Source organism: Seriola aureovittata, chromosome 13 (assembly GCF_021018895.1).
Source record: "Seriola aureovittata isolate HTS-2021-v1 ecotype China chromosome 13, ASM2101889v1, whole genome shotgun sequence".
Taxonomy (NCBI): domain Eukaryota; kingdom Metazoa; phylum Chordata; class Actinopteri; order Carangiformes; family Carangidae; genus Seriola; species Seriola aureovittata.
The window spans coordinates 15123840-15139497 of record NC_079376.1 but is presented as its reverse complement, the minus strand read 5'-3'; the positions used below and the strand labels follow the sequence as shown (position 1 = coordinate 15139497).

At 42.5% G+C, this 15658-nt stretch overlaps 1 protein-coding gene across 1 annotated transcript in view; it reads left to right on the top strand.

Annotated features, from left to right (window-relative positions):
- Positions 1-15658, top strand: part of eml5 (EMAP like 5) — a 39775-nt gene that overhangs the window by 22283 nt on the left and 1834 nt on the right. The window contains exons 18-43 of the mRNA XM_056393319.1: positions 1737-1837; positions 1969-2162; positions 2565-2676; positions 2880-3007; positions 4693-4834; positions 4950-5102; positions 6033-6164; positions 6291-6379; positions 7310-7486; positions 7617-7818; positions 7910-8036; positions 8250-8264; positions 9212-9220; positions 10112-10190; positions 10465-10594; positions 10752-10850; positions 11177-11197; positions 11613-11786; positions 11873-12081; positions 12325-12482; positions 13027-13141; positions 13239-13427; positions 13647-13819; positions 14771-14933; positions 15023-15126; positions 15231-15384. Coding sequence (XP_056249294.1) covers positions 1737-1837; positions 1969-2162; positions 2565-2676; positions 2880-3007; positions 4693-4834; positions 4950-5102; positions 6033-6164; positions 6291-6379; positions 7310-7486; positions 7617-7818; positions 7910-8036; positions 8250-8264; positions 9212-9220; positions 10112-10190; positions 10465-10594; positions 10752-10850; positions 11177-11197; positions 11613-11786; positions 11873-12081; positions 12325-12482; positions 13027-13141; positions 13239-13427; positions 13647-13819; positions 14771-14933; positions 15023-15126; positions 15231-15384 — 3349 coding nt within the window. The remainder of the gene's footprint in view (positions 1-1736; positions 1838-1968; positions 2163-2564; positions 2677-2879; positions 3008-4692; positions 4835-4949; positions 5103-6032; positions 6165-6290; positions 6380-7309; positions 7487-7616; positions 7819-7909; positions 8037-8249; positions 8265-9211; positions 9221-10111; positions 10191-10464; positions 10595-10751; positions 10851-11176; positions 11198-11612; positions 11787-11872; positions 12082-12324; positions 12483-13026; positions 13142-13238; positions 13428-13646; positions 13820-14770; positions 14934-15022; positions 15127-15230; positions 15385-15658) is intronic.

Genomic DNA, 15658 nt, shown 5'->3' with positions numbered 1-15658 from the left:
AAATGTGTTTTTAAGAGCTGTACAAACAATTCATAAAAGCAAATGAGTTAGAAAAAGAGTGGTTAGACGATGATAGGAAGTAACAGGAAGTAGCAAAAGCAATCGCACACAGTTTGTCATGATGGCTGAAACAAATTGGACCATAAAGATCGAGTATAAGTCTGAAGTCTTATCGCTTGCAGTTCATTAAAGATAAAGGAAGACAAACTCTAGTTGCATTTGTTGTGAGCCATCCTGAGCACAAGTGTAACAGACTGACTTCCTATACCGCCTAATGAGACAGTGATGCAACTGATGAAATGATTGCTGCTCCCTCAGGATGTATGGACACACGCGACCAGATATGGGGCGCACACACCAGGCATGTGCATCTGATGCAAGTGGATTACTCTAGCGGACCTGAATTATGAATTACTGCAAAGCATGAGAGGTGTTAATTTGTTCAGAACATAATGTAATGTTCAATTGCATAATGAATTTCAATTTCATGACAGATGAAGTTATATAACCTGGAATCCAGAAAGACCCAAAAGTATCTAACTGGAAAACATCTGCATCCCAAAATAGCTTTGCTTTTGCTTTGTTGCTTGATGTTCATATTCAGTATCTACTCCATTGAAACACCCTGTGGCTAGCGTGGAGCAGTGCACTGCGGGTTGCTCTCCTGCGCGTTGTGTGCCAGGCTCTCACTGTAGCTCAGAGACAGAGTGGATCAGAGCTGCACTGATCCCCTTTGCGGACCCTGGTGGGCAGTGCAGTGAGGCGGGCAGAGGGAAATGGGGCCTGACAGAGCCTGGCTTGTACACTGCCACTGTCTCACTTCAGCTGGATGTGAGAGGGAGAGGCAGAGAGAAAGTGCAGGGTAGGAAAATGGAGAAGTGGGAGATTTTAATAAGGAAGAGCAAAACAAAGCAAACAGATAAACACAGAGGGAGGAGAGGGGCGTAACGTTTCTCTAGCTTCACTGAGCGTGAGACTAATGCGGCAGCACAAAGGGCAACAATTAGGAGAATTTTAAGTGTCAGGCACGGTCCATTGCATCAGACATGACCAGCCACTGGTCCTTAATGTTCATATTGTGTGAAACAGCAGAAACAAGGAGACAGTCACAGTATGCTGGATTCTTCTTCTGGTTTGTTTGAAATAATAGGGAGCTAACAACAGAGGGTGGTCATTACTATCATAGGTTCAGTTTCCTGCAAAGAATTTAGATGCAAGCTCACAGAATGAAAAATCAATAGGATTTAGTCCATCAGATTATTTAGCATCAGTACTACACTCCCTCGAGTGCCGCATTTAGTTCAAATTTGAACTCATTTCTCTTTGCTCTTGAACATTTTTTACAAAATCAACACCTGATTCCTTTGAGTTCAGTTGTGTCTTAAGGGTTTACAGAAGAGTCAGATGGAGTTAGTTCATTGGGCTACCTGTTCAGTTTTATCAAAATAACATGCAGTGTCTATCTGCTGGATTTATTATGTAAACCATGCAACTCAATGGTTCTTATCACACTGAAACAGAACCAGAGCCGTATTTCTGCAGGTTTTTGCCATGATCAACAGTCCTCAGTGTAGCTTTGTGTGCTTGGCCTTTGAATTGTTGCTTACTGCCACAATATATTCATCCTCTCAGGCATGAGAATGGATGAAACATAAAAACATCCTACCATCAAAAGAATGGACAAATTGTTTTTCTATATATATTTTTTTTTTGTGATGTACAACTTGTTTTTCCAGGGGAAGCAAGGACAAGATTTTCGTTGTCAAAATAAACCCGTACCTGCCGGACAAGCTCATCACAGCTGGTGTGAAACATATGAAGTTTTGGCATAAAGCTGGTAAGACCCCTGTTTTTTGTTTTTGTTTTTGTTTTTGTTTTTTTTATTGGCGAGGAGTGACTCTAACAAGCAGAGCTCTGGCTTAGCTGTGACACGTCTTACTGTGAGCTGACTGTCTGTTTCTCTTTCAGGTGGTGGACTAATTGGGCGCAAGGGGAACATGGGGAAGACGGAGACTATGATGTGCGCCGTGTACGGCTGGTCGGAGGAGATGGTGTTTTCGGGCACATGCACCGGGGACATTTGCATCTGGAGGGACATGTTCCTGATGAAGACCGTCAAAGCTCACGACGGCCCTGTTTTCAGTATGCACGCTCTAGAAAAGGTATGTCACAAACCCGGAGGGGGAGTGGTCTTTCACTGACCGGTGAGAACTTTTGTAATATTTAAAAGAAAAGAAAAAATCTGAATCCATGTCTCAATCACTTTTTAGCTGTAAACATGTCACAACCATCTAGCCCTCTGTTTTAAGTTAACGGTTTAATTTAAACTTAAATGTAAAGGCCGAGTTTTGTGAGCATTTTTTTTTTATCAGTGGGATAGACATTTCTATTCTATCTATTCTCTCTATTCTACTATGATCCATTGTATCCACTGTATGTACTTTTTGTGTAGTTTCTTCCTCTCATAGCTGATTATATGTAAAACAAGCTTTACTCTGTTAGTGACATGTTCAGTCTGCAGAGATCATTGAGGCTGTAAACGTGCCAATGTGATGTCCCCGTAGGGATTTGTGACTGGAGGAAAGGACGGTATAGTGGCTCTGTGGGATGACACTTTCGAGAGATGCCTCAAGACCTACGCCATCAAGAGAGCAGTCCTGGCCCCAGGCTCTAAAGGTAAAAAGGTCATCCTGCTGCCAGTGGCGCTCCTTAGTCCTTGAATCGTTCTTATGCCTCCGTGGTTCCATAGACATAATACAACCGTCTGATGCAAATCCATTTAAAACGTTCAATGCTTTTAGCTGAAATGAAGATTGCCTCCTGTGTGCTGGTTCAAGTTGAGGTCTCTGACTTCATGCTATAATTCATCGGCTCTGCAGGGTTGCTGTTGGAAGACAACCCCTCCATACGTGCCATATCTCTGGGCCACGGCCACATCCTGGTGGGGACCAAGAACGGTGAGATCTTGGAGGTTGACAAGAGTGGTCCCATCACTCTGCTGGTCCAGGTAAGATAAAAATAAAAAAATAACCCCAGCTCCTGTCGCACATCTACTGTAATATTATACAGTACATCAGATTCGACTTGTGCTTAGACAGGGTATTCATGAGGAAGTTCGTTTTCTGCAGTATGCAGGGAGTCTGTAAGGTGACAGCCGTAGTTGGGGCGAACTTTTCTCAAGTTAGTAAAGGTTTGAAAGGCTGTAGATGCACTGAATGTTGTTGGACATCACAGCCAACAACTTCTACTCTCTGTTTTTCTTCAAGTAAAACTATGTTATGAAAGTGTTATGAAACTTTTGCTTCGGCGGTGTGTCAAGGGCACTTACACTTTAAATTTCTCACGTCGTACAATCCTTTAATGCACCACCAACAGGGTGACAAAATGTGGAGGTGATGGATTACTAAAGCAGCTTCCAAGGCTGTGTTGATTGGAGTTGATTTTCAGTGTTGTGCTTGGAATGCAGTGGCTGTCTGGGAGGTAGAAAAAGAAAAGGTGGGAAGTTAAATGTCAAAGATTTCTGAAGTGAAGATTGATGTCATGTTTCTCTCTGTGTATTTCAGAGATGTGCCTTAAAGTTTGTGTGAAATTGATATCTGCCTCCTGAAAATCTTTATGGATATAGAGAAATAAGAAATAGAAGTTGTGCTCTGGAAAATGTCAGCAGTAAAACATGTATTTCTATACTGTAATTAATATGTTACAATATACAAACCTACAGCACCAGCATAGCCCTGCAGTGTGATTATGTCTATTTTACACAGCACCACAGAATCACCAAGGAGGTTGTTATAAACTGTGATGAATTACTGCTGCTGAATTAAGTAGAGTGGTCCCGCAGTGTCTCCCAGCCTCCCCTGACTGTAGGCAGACGGATCAAATACTATTGATTGCCCTTTTCAAATGCTTTTAATGTACAATCACATTGTGATGGACGGGATCCATCGATGAGAGACGAGAACCAAAGGTCGTACAGGTAACAGGCTAACCATGTTTGTCAAGCAAGAATACTGTTGCCTGTGAAGAAGAGACTGGAGAATTATGATATATGTACACAGAACGGGGCACATTTCTTTAACCTGTTTGATCAGGCACAGCTGCTGCTGCTGCTGCTGCTGCTATCAGAAAGGAGGAAAATATAAAGATTATGCAGATGTTACTGCAAAACAACAAAGCGGTTAATAGGAAATTATATAGTTAATATATTGTTTTACACTTTAGATTTTTGTTTGTTGTTGTTTTTTTTTATTATTCTGTGATGATCATTGAGAGATCATGAGAGATACATGGATGTAGATGTGGATAAAAATAAACGCAAAAAGAAAGTGGACAGCAACACTTGTTGATCAAATACAAAACAATAAAGAATGAAATTATAAGTAAATAAATAAACAAACAAATATACAAATGAGCAAACCAGCACATTCTGCTGAATATTCAGTAATCTTAAAATCAGCCATCGTTACTTTGACAAACTCAGCAAGATTTCTTATAATATGATTTGTCTTAGTTCAGACTAATCCTACAGTATGGTTTAACTTATTAGTTTACCCACACCTAAATTTAGAGGAATTTTCCGAAATAAAGTCCATGTTAAGTATACTCTGTTTTTTTCATTCTTTCTTCTGCTGTCGCCTAAGAGTAAGTTGGCCGACTAAAGTTGAATCTTTATGCTGTTGTATGTGTCTGCAGGGCCACATGGAGGGTGAGGTGTGGGGCCTGGCCACTCATCCCCATCTCCCTCTCTGTGCCACCGTCAGCGATGACAAGACCCTGCGCATATGGGACCTCTCACCCAGTCACTGCATGCTGGCTGTACGCAAGCTCAGGAAAGGTGAGTCACTGCTTCAGCGCGAACATATGAGTATACTTTCTTTGTCTGCTTGGCTGTCAGCCTGACAAGAAGTGCACCGCTCCCAGGGCTTTAACAAACAACTTGTCCTCCACAGGCGGCCGCTGCTGCTGCTTCTCTCCTGATGGCAAAGCCTTGGCGGTGGGCCTGAATGACGGCAGCTTCCTTATTGTGAATGCAGACACCCTGGAGGACCTGGTGTCCTTCCACCACCGCAAGGACATCATATCTGATATCCGATTCTCTCCAGGTCTGCGCTTCACCTCTGCGTTTCTTCACCAGTACAAAACTCCCTTTAAACCCTGTCTGGGAAGCAAATAGGCCTCTAAAATCTCTGTGCCCTTCAAAGCTTTATGTGGGATGCTGTGCAGAAGTTCTGCAGGTATACATCTTTCCCTCCTGCTGTAAGGTGGGGAGATATAGCTGCAGGCCTGACCCAAATTAATGGCTTTCTGTAATAAGGCCAGACAGAGAGACAGCAAGAGAGGAATGAGAAACAGTGGGGGTAGACAAAGTGAGAACAAGAAACTAAACTATCTTTCGCCTGGACACTTAACCTTAATCCACGGTGCAAGTGATCCTGTTTCTCAACCCAACACCCGTGAACCCCTGAGAGCCTACGTCTTAGGCTTGAAGTCACTGTATAGTGCAGTGTAACACTAAGCGGGAAATTGGTTTTGGTATGGTTAAAATACTGAAACCCCTTTGAAATTTCTTATTTAAAATTTATTTTTTATTGCAATTTGTTTCAGGCTTGGTGCTCTGATGCTGCCTGGTGTACTGCAGTCTATAGAAGCTGCTTATCCAAAGCATTTTCTTAGTTTTTTATACCATTACAGTCCCATATTTAGGCTGTACTCTACCTATGCTAACATGCTAAAACGACAGTGCTAAAGTGCTGTTGTTTGTGCAGTAGAGGAAAGGTCAGGGGATCACCTAAGATTGTCTGGTAATCATTAATGTCTGCGTAGAACCATGTGGCAGTCTCGCTAGAAGACGGTGAGACATTTCACAGGATAAGTGAAAACTCAAATCCCCACAATTAGGAGGATTCATCCTCTGGGTACCGTGAATGTCTACACAAAATTTCATGGCAATCCGTCCCAGAGTTGTTCAGATATTTCAAAGTGGTGGACTCACCAAACCACCACTGAGACGTCTCTCTCTTCTGTTGGCTCAGGTACTGGGAAGTACCTTGCAGTGGCATCAGGAGACACTTTTGTGGATATTTACAATGTAATGAGCAGCAAAAGAGTTGGAGTCTGCAAAGGATGCCTCAACTACATTACCCATCTGGACTGGGACAAGAGAGGTAAACATGTTTCCTTAAATACTATTGTCTCAGGAAATCTTTGTAAATTTACGCTTAAGAGCCAATTGTGCATTCAAAATGTCTCACTTAAAAACACCGTGCCCCTCTGGGCTCTTTCACGCACAGGAAAACTACTTCAAGTCAACACAGGTGCTAAAGAGCAGTTTTTTTTCGAAGCTCCTCGCGGCAAAAGGCAGACCATTCCAGCTACAGAGGTAAGCAGGGAGAAAAGGCACAGGCGCGACCGTGGTTATGGCGCTGTTGGCCCACATTTTCCCCTTGGGATCAGAGGAGGCTCGGGGAAGGGCAGTGAAGCATTAACACGGCCCACTTTTCACCAGTATCATTCTAATTTTGGCAGTGGAAGTGGGATAGTGTTTAGGGTCCCTTTAATGCAGTGAGACATTCAGGCACCTTGCAAGATAAACCGCATGAAGGAAATAAGCGTCAGAGCTGATAGATGCTGCTGGGTCTAGGCCCGGTGGCACCTCCGATGTCCTCTATTACATTGGCTCCTCCGTCTCGCCCCGTTGTGATGCATCCATGCTCTTGCGCTCTTGATCACGGGATCGTCATTAACGGGCTGAGACAGCAGTCTGCTCTTGTTTTATTTTCTATGGATTTGCAACCATTTTGGCGTTTAATGTGGCCATCTCAGCAGACTGCCTGAACTCTGTGAGAAGCTCAATGTCCCAAACCTTTCTCAGTTTAAATTATGTGGGAACAGGTTTTTATTATTGGCCATGACAGTGCTCAAAAGACCCTGCCTGCCCTAAACCTTTTAAAGGAGGAATTAGACATTTTTGGAAGAATGCTCATCTGCTTTCTTGCATGGAGTTAGATGAGGAGATTGATAGGTGGCAGGTAGATTATGTTACACTTGTACAGGCCCAGGAGAACCGTTTCCTCCTGTTTACAGTGAGGAGCAGGGAGCGCATGACCCCACAGTTGGCCTCTCTCCACTGGCTGTGTGTAGAGTTTGAAATTCAATATAAAATCATCATGTATCACTCTCTTCATGGTGAAGCACTTGAGCACATTTCTGAATTATTGTTTGTTCTATTTTGTTGCCCCTTGTGTTTGATGTTTAAATACTTTTCTTGTGTTATTTGCTGCATAAATACATCTTTACTGACTTGGCTCAGGTGGAGAAGATCGACTGGAGCACGTGGACGTGTGTCCTGGGAACGTCTGTTGAGGGCATCTGGCCCGTGATCAATGAGGTGACGGAGGTGACCGCTGCCTGCCTTAGTAACGACAGGAAGGTGCTGGCAACAGGAGATGATTTGGGATATGTCAAGCTCTTCAGATACCCTGTCAAGGTGAGACGCAATCCACATTTCTTATTATTATGTGGTTTGAACATCTCGACTTTGAGGTTTATGCAAATGTTATGTTAATTTCTGTGTTAATGTCACAAGTGTTACATAAATGTTGTCCCTGTTGCCACAGGGGAAGTATGCAAAGTTCAAACGCTACGTGGCCCACAGCGCACATGTTACCAATGTGCGATGGACCCATGACGACAGCCTCTTGGTGACAGTGGGTGGGGGTGACACATGCCTCATGATCTGGGCCCATGAGCCCGAGAGCCACAGGGAATTCAAACAGTGTGACAGCGAGGAGTCGGACATCGAGAGCGAGGACGACGGAGGTGAGAGACGACTTACTTTTGATGTTTTCAATTTTGACAAACGCTTCCGTTGCTGAAACAAAAAATCTGTATCATTCCCGTCTTTCATCAGGTTACGACAGCGATGTTACGAGAGAGAACGAGATCAACTACACCATCAAGGCCTTATCCACCAACATGCGACCCATGACTGGTGTGAAACCCCACTTGCAGCTGAAAGAGCCCTCTGTTGATGAAAGGTATTTTAAATGAAGCTGTGGAGAGGATTTGCAGAGCAAAAAAAAAAAAGCCAGTCCTGTCTTCCTCAGTCAACATATCTTTTCTTTTCCTGCGTTTTACTCTGGCCCTGTCCCTGCCCTTTTGAAATAACTCAGCTTTTTCTGCTTTTCTTCTTTCCTTTCATGGCTGTCCATCTGTCATTATCCTGCTTCGTTCTTTAATTCCACTTGAAGACAAGGGGTGGTGAGGTAAGCAGTGTGTATGTTGATTTTGCACAAAAGATAAAGCATCAGGCAGCAGTAGTTAATAGATGTGTAATTATAAAGAAAAGGTAAAATACTGACTGTGGAAGTTTGTACTAGTCTGTGGGCTACATTACAGACCATGTATGGCATGGTCGCTGTATGACCTCCAGTCTCAACCTTCCTGCAGGTTTATAGGTTTGCATCTGTGAGGTTTCCTCTGTAAAGATCTATCTGTTTTAGTAATTCACTTCCAAGCGTCTGTTTTTTTTTTTTTTCCCTCATGTACAAATGAAGTTGCTGTTTTGGTGTCAGTTCACTCATTTGCTAATGAGCTGCTGTTCTGACAGGCAGGACAAAGTGGGCTGAAAGTTAAAGTGGAGCTTGAAATGAATTTACTTTAGTGTCCACTTTAACAGTGAGTGGAACAAAGTCTGAAGCAGTTGTATGAGAAATGTTTTTAATTGTCAGAGACTCCAGGGAAACCACTTGATTAAAGTGGATCAAGCTTCATACATCAAATCAGAATGAATATTAGAAATCTACACATCCTCTTTTAAAGTCTTTTGAAGTATTGATTATATGGCTGGTGGTAAACACGGTTTACAAGCATCAGATTTTCCATCACTGTAATACATGTAAAATAATGTCACAGACTTTAGGTACCTGAGGGTTATTGATTTATTGGTTTATTGATGATTTCCTGATTTGTTTTGGGGTTGTTATTTTTGTTAGTTTTTTTGACAATGATGCAAGCATCCACGTATCTTCTGGGCAGTAGTTGTCATAGAAATGGACTTTGGTTGTCATGGATACACAATGGTCCTGATTCCTGTATTTTATGTCCTCAGTGGCTGTGGTGTTGTGTTACGTGTGTCCAGCAGGCAACAGTGAACGCTGCGGGAAACCTTTGTTCTAATTCTTGCTTTTTCTTTGTTATTGCCGCCATGAAGAGGGTCAAGGTAAGTCTCTTACTGTGCCGTTTACTTATATTTTCTCTCCAATACTACTTTTTTGGCCTTATTTGGACATTTGTAGATTAGATATGAAGGGACTGGAGTGTTGTTGTGCCTGTTATAGACACTTGATAGTGTTTCCGCTCCACACACTGCCCTGACTGTAAAACAGGGTCATCGGTATGTCCATACAGTCTTTGCATTATTAATTATTTTCCGTACCATACATACACTAAGTAATTACGGAGGTTTCTTTTTTGTCAAGGAGTCGGTGAAAGCTGTTACTTAGCTGACCTGATGAATGAAACAGACTTGAAAACTTTACTCTCTGGTTGTTATTCACCCAGAACACAGACAACTGTATTTTCCATCTCATAATTCTGATAAATCATGTAAAATCATAATGTTAGTGATGTTTTTGAATCAATGAACAGGACTGTACTCACTGACAGTCTGAAGATGCGTGGAAGTGACTACTTTTACTAGTTATGTTGTCGTGATATTTTACTGTCACATAGTTTTAATTTTACCTTCATCTTCTACATCTATTGACATCAGTCACCCTATTCAAACTTTTATTGCTTTGCTGGAAATACAGACCTTTTAGAAACTTGTGATGCAAGAGGCCTTGACATTTAAAAAATGATTTATTTCATCCCAGCTTGATAATTGTAACTCTTGTTATTTCAGAGAAAAAAATGTACAAAATGTATTTTCCTGGACCCTTTTCTTTGAGATAAAAGTCACTTTTTTGTCTGCAGATATGGAGCATTTTATACAACAGTCCCAATAGTAAACAGTGTAATGTTATTATTATTGTCATCATGATCATTATTATAATTATCAGTATGATAAGCAACTCCTCAGCCGCCCTCTTATCCCAGCTGTCTGTTCCAGGCCTCCTGTCAGCAGAGCGCTGCCTCAGCCAGAGAAGCTGCAGACCAACAATGTTGGCAAAAAGAAGAGACCAATTGAGGTAAGGTGGACTTCACATGCTTAGCAAAACAACAACAAACTAATAGATACAGATGGGGAATTTTTTGCAAACAGAAGGAAGATTCTAATGTGATTACTTCAGCTGAAGATGCTGTGCGCTCGCTCTCAGTCCCGACAGCCTCTCCGGGGACTCTGATGATTCTGTAATCGAATGATGACGTTCTGCTTCAGCCACCAGCTGGCTCTCAACATCGTAGTTGTCATGGCGTTGACCTTTCTGACTTTCTGGCGGTCTTTTTCTGACTCTCCCGCAGGACCTAGTGTTGGACCTGGTATTTGGTTACCGTGGCAATGACTGCCGCAATAACGTGCACTACCTGAATGAGGGGGCGGACATCATCTACCACACGGCCTCAGTTGGCATCGTGCTCAACTTGACGACCTGTAAGTAGACAGGGTGGCAGTTTAGAAGACATGCTAAGAGTGTTACTATTTTCTGCCCTGAAAACAAATATAACATATATGTATTCGACCTTGTATGTGTGTGTGATGTGTGTGTGTGTGTGTGTGTGTGTGTGTTTTGGTTGTGGTTTTCTTACAGCCTGCCAAAGTTTCTATGTTGAACACAGTGACGACATTCTGTGCCTGACCATCAATCAACATCCCAAATTCCCCAACGTGGTGGCAACTGGCCAAGTAGGTATGTTTGTGAGAAATTGACCTCCTGTGTCACCAGCCGCCTTGTTTTTCTTCCCTGTATCCTGTGTTGTGCAATGTGCGGGGGGATTATTGTACATGACTGACAGCCATACACTTCCCACGAGCTTATCTGCACTTTAAAGCAACTAATGAGCCAAATGATAATTTTTTGCATACAGGAATAGCTGTGTGTGGTTGTCACTGTTCACTGCATTTTTATACAAACCTTCCACAAAGTGTAAAAGACAGGACAGGGGAATTTACAGACAGCAGAAAGTCAGAAAGGTAACAAATCCTTTGTGTTAATCTGATTTTCTTTAATTTCAGGTGATACTGGTGACATGTCAGGTAAGGACATTACAAGATTAATCCTCATTTAAATGAAGAAACATGCTGGAAAAGGAAATGTGTGTGGTTTTAATTCAATTATATTCTTTAAGTTGCTGCCACCTACTGGTCATCTGATTTGAGACAGGTCCTTCCCCATATTAACTTGCTTTATTTTAAATTGTATATATGATACTAAAAAACAGAATATAAAAGCCAAATAATAAGTCTAGTCTCTCGCCTTTACCATTTTAGTTTACGTTTTGTTTTTATTCATATTTTAAATTTTAGAAACCCAATTGAACCAACAATGAACACTCTCAGTTTTAACTAGTAATTCATAACGTTGCTGGGGTTTCAGTGACAATTAAAAGCAAGCGATACTTTCATGGTAATTAGATTCCAAACAGTCCTCTTCATCTCGCGTCTTCCTCAGCCACGTCTCCATCTATTCATGTGTGGGACGCCATGACCAAGCAGACGCTGTCGGTGCTACGCTGTTTCCACTCCGGTGGAGTTTGTTCTGTCAGCTTCAGTGCCACAGGAAAGCTCCTGCTGTCTGTGGGCCTGGACCCTGAACACACTGTCACCATCTGGAAGTGGCAGGAAGGTAGACAATTAAAATCATCTTTGCTTCAACTTTGGGGGATTGGGTGGATTAGAAAACCTTTTACTGAACTCTGCTTTGTTTCTCAGGTGCCAAAGTGGCCAGCCGGATAGGTCACACCCAGAGGATCTTTGTGGCCGAGTTTCGGCCAGACTCAGACACGCACTTTGTGTCTGTGGGGATCAAACACGTGCGCTTCTGGACGTTAGCTGGTCGAGCTCTGCTCAGCAAGAAAGGTGTGCTGAGCTCCATAGAGGACGCCCGGATGCAGACCATGCTATCTGTAGCATTTGGAGCTGTAAGTTATTTCCAACCCATAGTAATCCACATTGTTTAATGTTGTTCAAATATCTAATTGATTTGATTTCAAATGTTGCTTGTTCTTACTACATATTACATTTAACCTCTCACTTTGAACCTGTTCATATTTAAAGCTCATCAGATCCCAAACTGTCTGCTTCAGTGTGCTGTGAATTGTTTTTGCATTGCTCGCTCTGCTCTCTTAGGCCACTAGATTAGTGCAGATTTGTTTTCTTTTCAGAATAACTTGACATTTACAGGTACCATAAGTGGGGATGTGTGTGTGTGGAAGGAACACATTCTAGTAAGAATAGTGGCCAAAGCTCATACGGGCCCTGTGTTCACCATGTACACCACACTGAGAGACGGCCTCATTGTCACCGGAGGCAAAGAAAGACCGTAAGTGCTGCTCTGTTGTATTAGTACATTTGATCACCCATCAGTAAGCGATTCACATACATTCACAGCTATTCACGTACTGGTTTATTGGTGGGCAGTAGGGGTAGATGGTGATTTTATATGATAATCTGTGAAAGGGATTTTGTGATTAAAGTATGATGTCAACAGATTATGCAAACTGAAGTTTTCTAACTCTCATGTTGTGTCAGTTACATGGGTTTGGTTTCAGAACAAAAGTCCTCACATTACTATGAAATAAAGTCCTAGCAGGAAAAACAGGTTTAATTGATACCTTTGGTCGGCCACTTTCATTTTGACACTGTCATAGCAGGAAAACATTTTGTGTATGTACTTATAAGTAATTCTTCTTATTATCCAAATGAATGTAATAACTGATACGATTAAATGAATATGAGAAAGAAAGAAATACATACTGTACCTACTGTACATCACTGACCCTGTGACCACCATGATATATATTTATTACATAAAACTGTCATTTCCCTTAAACAGTGGATGAAACAGAAGATGTTTTCCTCCACAGGTCAAAGGAGGGAGGTGCTCTGAAGCTCTGGGACCAGGAGCTAAAACGCTGCAGAGCCTTTCGATTAGAAACTGGACAGATCATAGACTGTGTTCGCTCTGTGTGCAGAGGAAAGGTACTTAATAGATAAGATGCTACTCAATCAATCTCCCGCTCTCATTTTCCACTTCACTGTTTGTATTTTGACCTTTTTTTACTCTGTGCTGTGTCAGGGTAAAATCCTCGTGGGGACCAGAAACGCAGAGATCATTGAAGTAGGGGAGAAGAACGCAGCGTGCAACATCTTGGTGAACGGACACATGGACGGACCTATCTGGGGCTTGGGCACGCATCCCTCTAGAGACGTGTTTCTGTCTGCTGCAGAGGATGGCACTGTTCGCCTGTGGGACATCCCAGAGAAGGTCGGCCATTTCACCCCACACACACACACACACACACACACACACACACACACACACACACACACACACACACACACACACACACACAACCACTCAGTCTGATGACAAACCGATCAGCACTCACATATTTCTGTCATTTTATCAGGATGATCACAGTTCAAATGTTAAGATGGTTTATAACATTTCGTAATCACCCTGCATTGCCTTGTGGGAAAACAGAAGATGCTGAATAAGGTGAATCTGGGTCACCCGGCGCATACCATCAGCTACAGTCCCGAGGGAGACATGGTGGCCATCGGCATGAAGAACGGAGAGTTCATCATCCTGCTGGTTACCTCGCTCAAAATCTGGGGCAAGAAAAGGGACCGGCGCTCTCCTATCCAGGATATTAGGTACTGATAGTAGAGTGGTGCAGCAGATATATCAACTTAGTGATATAAGGGAAAAGTAATGTATTGAGCCAGAACTCGCCTTTTATGAAACAACTGATTATTATGTGTATGTTTACGAAGGATATTATTCTGAATTGCCCCCTGGCCTGTTTTGTCATTATTTGTACGCTTCAGTAGCGCCTCGGCTCCTCAGCAAATAATCAGCTTTTTGTCACCAGTCTCGGCCGACAAATTCATGTGGACCTCAGGGATTATAGGAGAATTTGATGGGTGCCATTATTTGTGTTACCTATGGAGGTAACGTTCGGGCAAGACCATGGTGTAGTGAAGGCTTTAGGCTCAGGGAGAAGAGAGAAGCTTTGTTGTGTGAGGTGAAAAAAGCCAGCATAGCAAGAAAAAGATTCTCCAGTTTAATTTGGAGCTAATAGCCGTCATATTTGGCCCAGCACACACTGTCCAGTTGGGGCTCATATAAAACCCTGTCAAAACACACACATTACCTGTTTGGGCAAACACCAGTGCGTCCTCCAGAGAAACTGCAGACGCAGCCAGCTGGGGCCCATAAATCTGCCCAATTTTAATCCTGTTTGGATTGGTATTGAAATGTTGCAGAGGATGAGTTTGCATTCGCTGTGGTTACCTGGCTTCCTGCTTATTCAAACGATTTTTATGTGTATTATGTCTACTATTATGTTTATGTGTAAAAAAAAAAGTATGTATCAAAACTGTATTGTCACTCTGAAAATGTATTTTTATTGATTTGTTTGTGTATGTATTTATGTGTATGTTAAATTTTAAATGTAAAGATATTAAATATACAACACAAAAGCTTCTATTTGAAATTTAAGAATCCATAATCATCTTTAGAAACTGTCAAACCCTAGTCTGTTCACTAGACAGTAAATCTGAGAGAACTCTGGTCTTCTCTAACTCTGCATGTCTCCCTCGCAGGTTCAGTCCAAATTCTCGTTACTTGGCTGTGGGCTCCACTGAGAGCGCAGTCGACTTCTACGACCTGACGCTCGGCCCGCAGCTGAACCGCATCAACTGCTGCAGGGACATCCCCAGCTTCGTGATGCAGATGGACTTCTCTGCTGACAGCACTTACGTCCAGGTACGGAAACATCAGAGGCTCATCAGCTGTGCAGTGAGAGGTCACGGCTGTCTGACCCTAACGCTCTAACCTCCGATGTCTTGAATCAGATATCCACAGGTGCTTACAAACGACTGGTGTACGAGGTGCCGTCTGGGAAGCAGGTGACAGAGCAGTCCCACATTGACAGGATTACCTGGGCCAGCTGGACGAGGTGAGAGACACACGCCATCAATGCATATGTTAGAAAAGGTAATAATGAAGTGCTGAGTCTGAGACCCAAATGTTGTTTCTCTCTCTCTCTCCCTCTGTGTCCAGTGTCCTTGGCGACGAGGTCGTTGGGATCTGGTCCCGTAACACTGACAAAGCAGATGTCACCTGTGCCTGTGTGTCCCACTCAGGCCTTAACATTGTCACAGGAGACGACTTTGGGATGGTAAAGCTGTTTGACTTTCCATGTCCGGAGAAGTTTGTAAGTATGACTACATCATATTATTATTACTGTTTTTATGTTTCCACAATGTTTTTGATTTATTAGGACAGTAATGTGTTCGTCTAATGAAAATATTATACGATCATTTTAAATGTGAAATTTTTCACCTTCATGAGCTGAGATCTGAAAGCCAGTATATATGAAGGATTTAAAAGTTCAAGACGTCAGTGCCCTCCAGTGGTAGAATTAAAAAAGCACTTCCTGCTAACCCTCCACACAGACCAGGATCGTCTCATTTTTCTACAAATGAAAA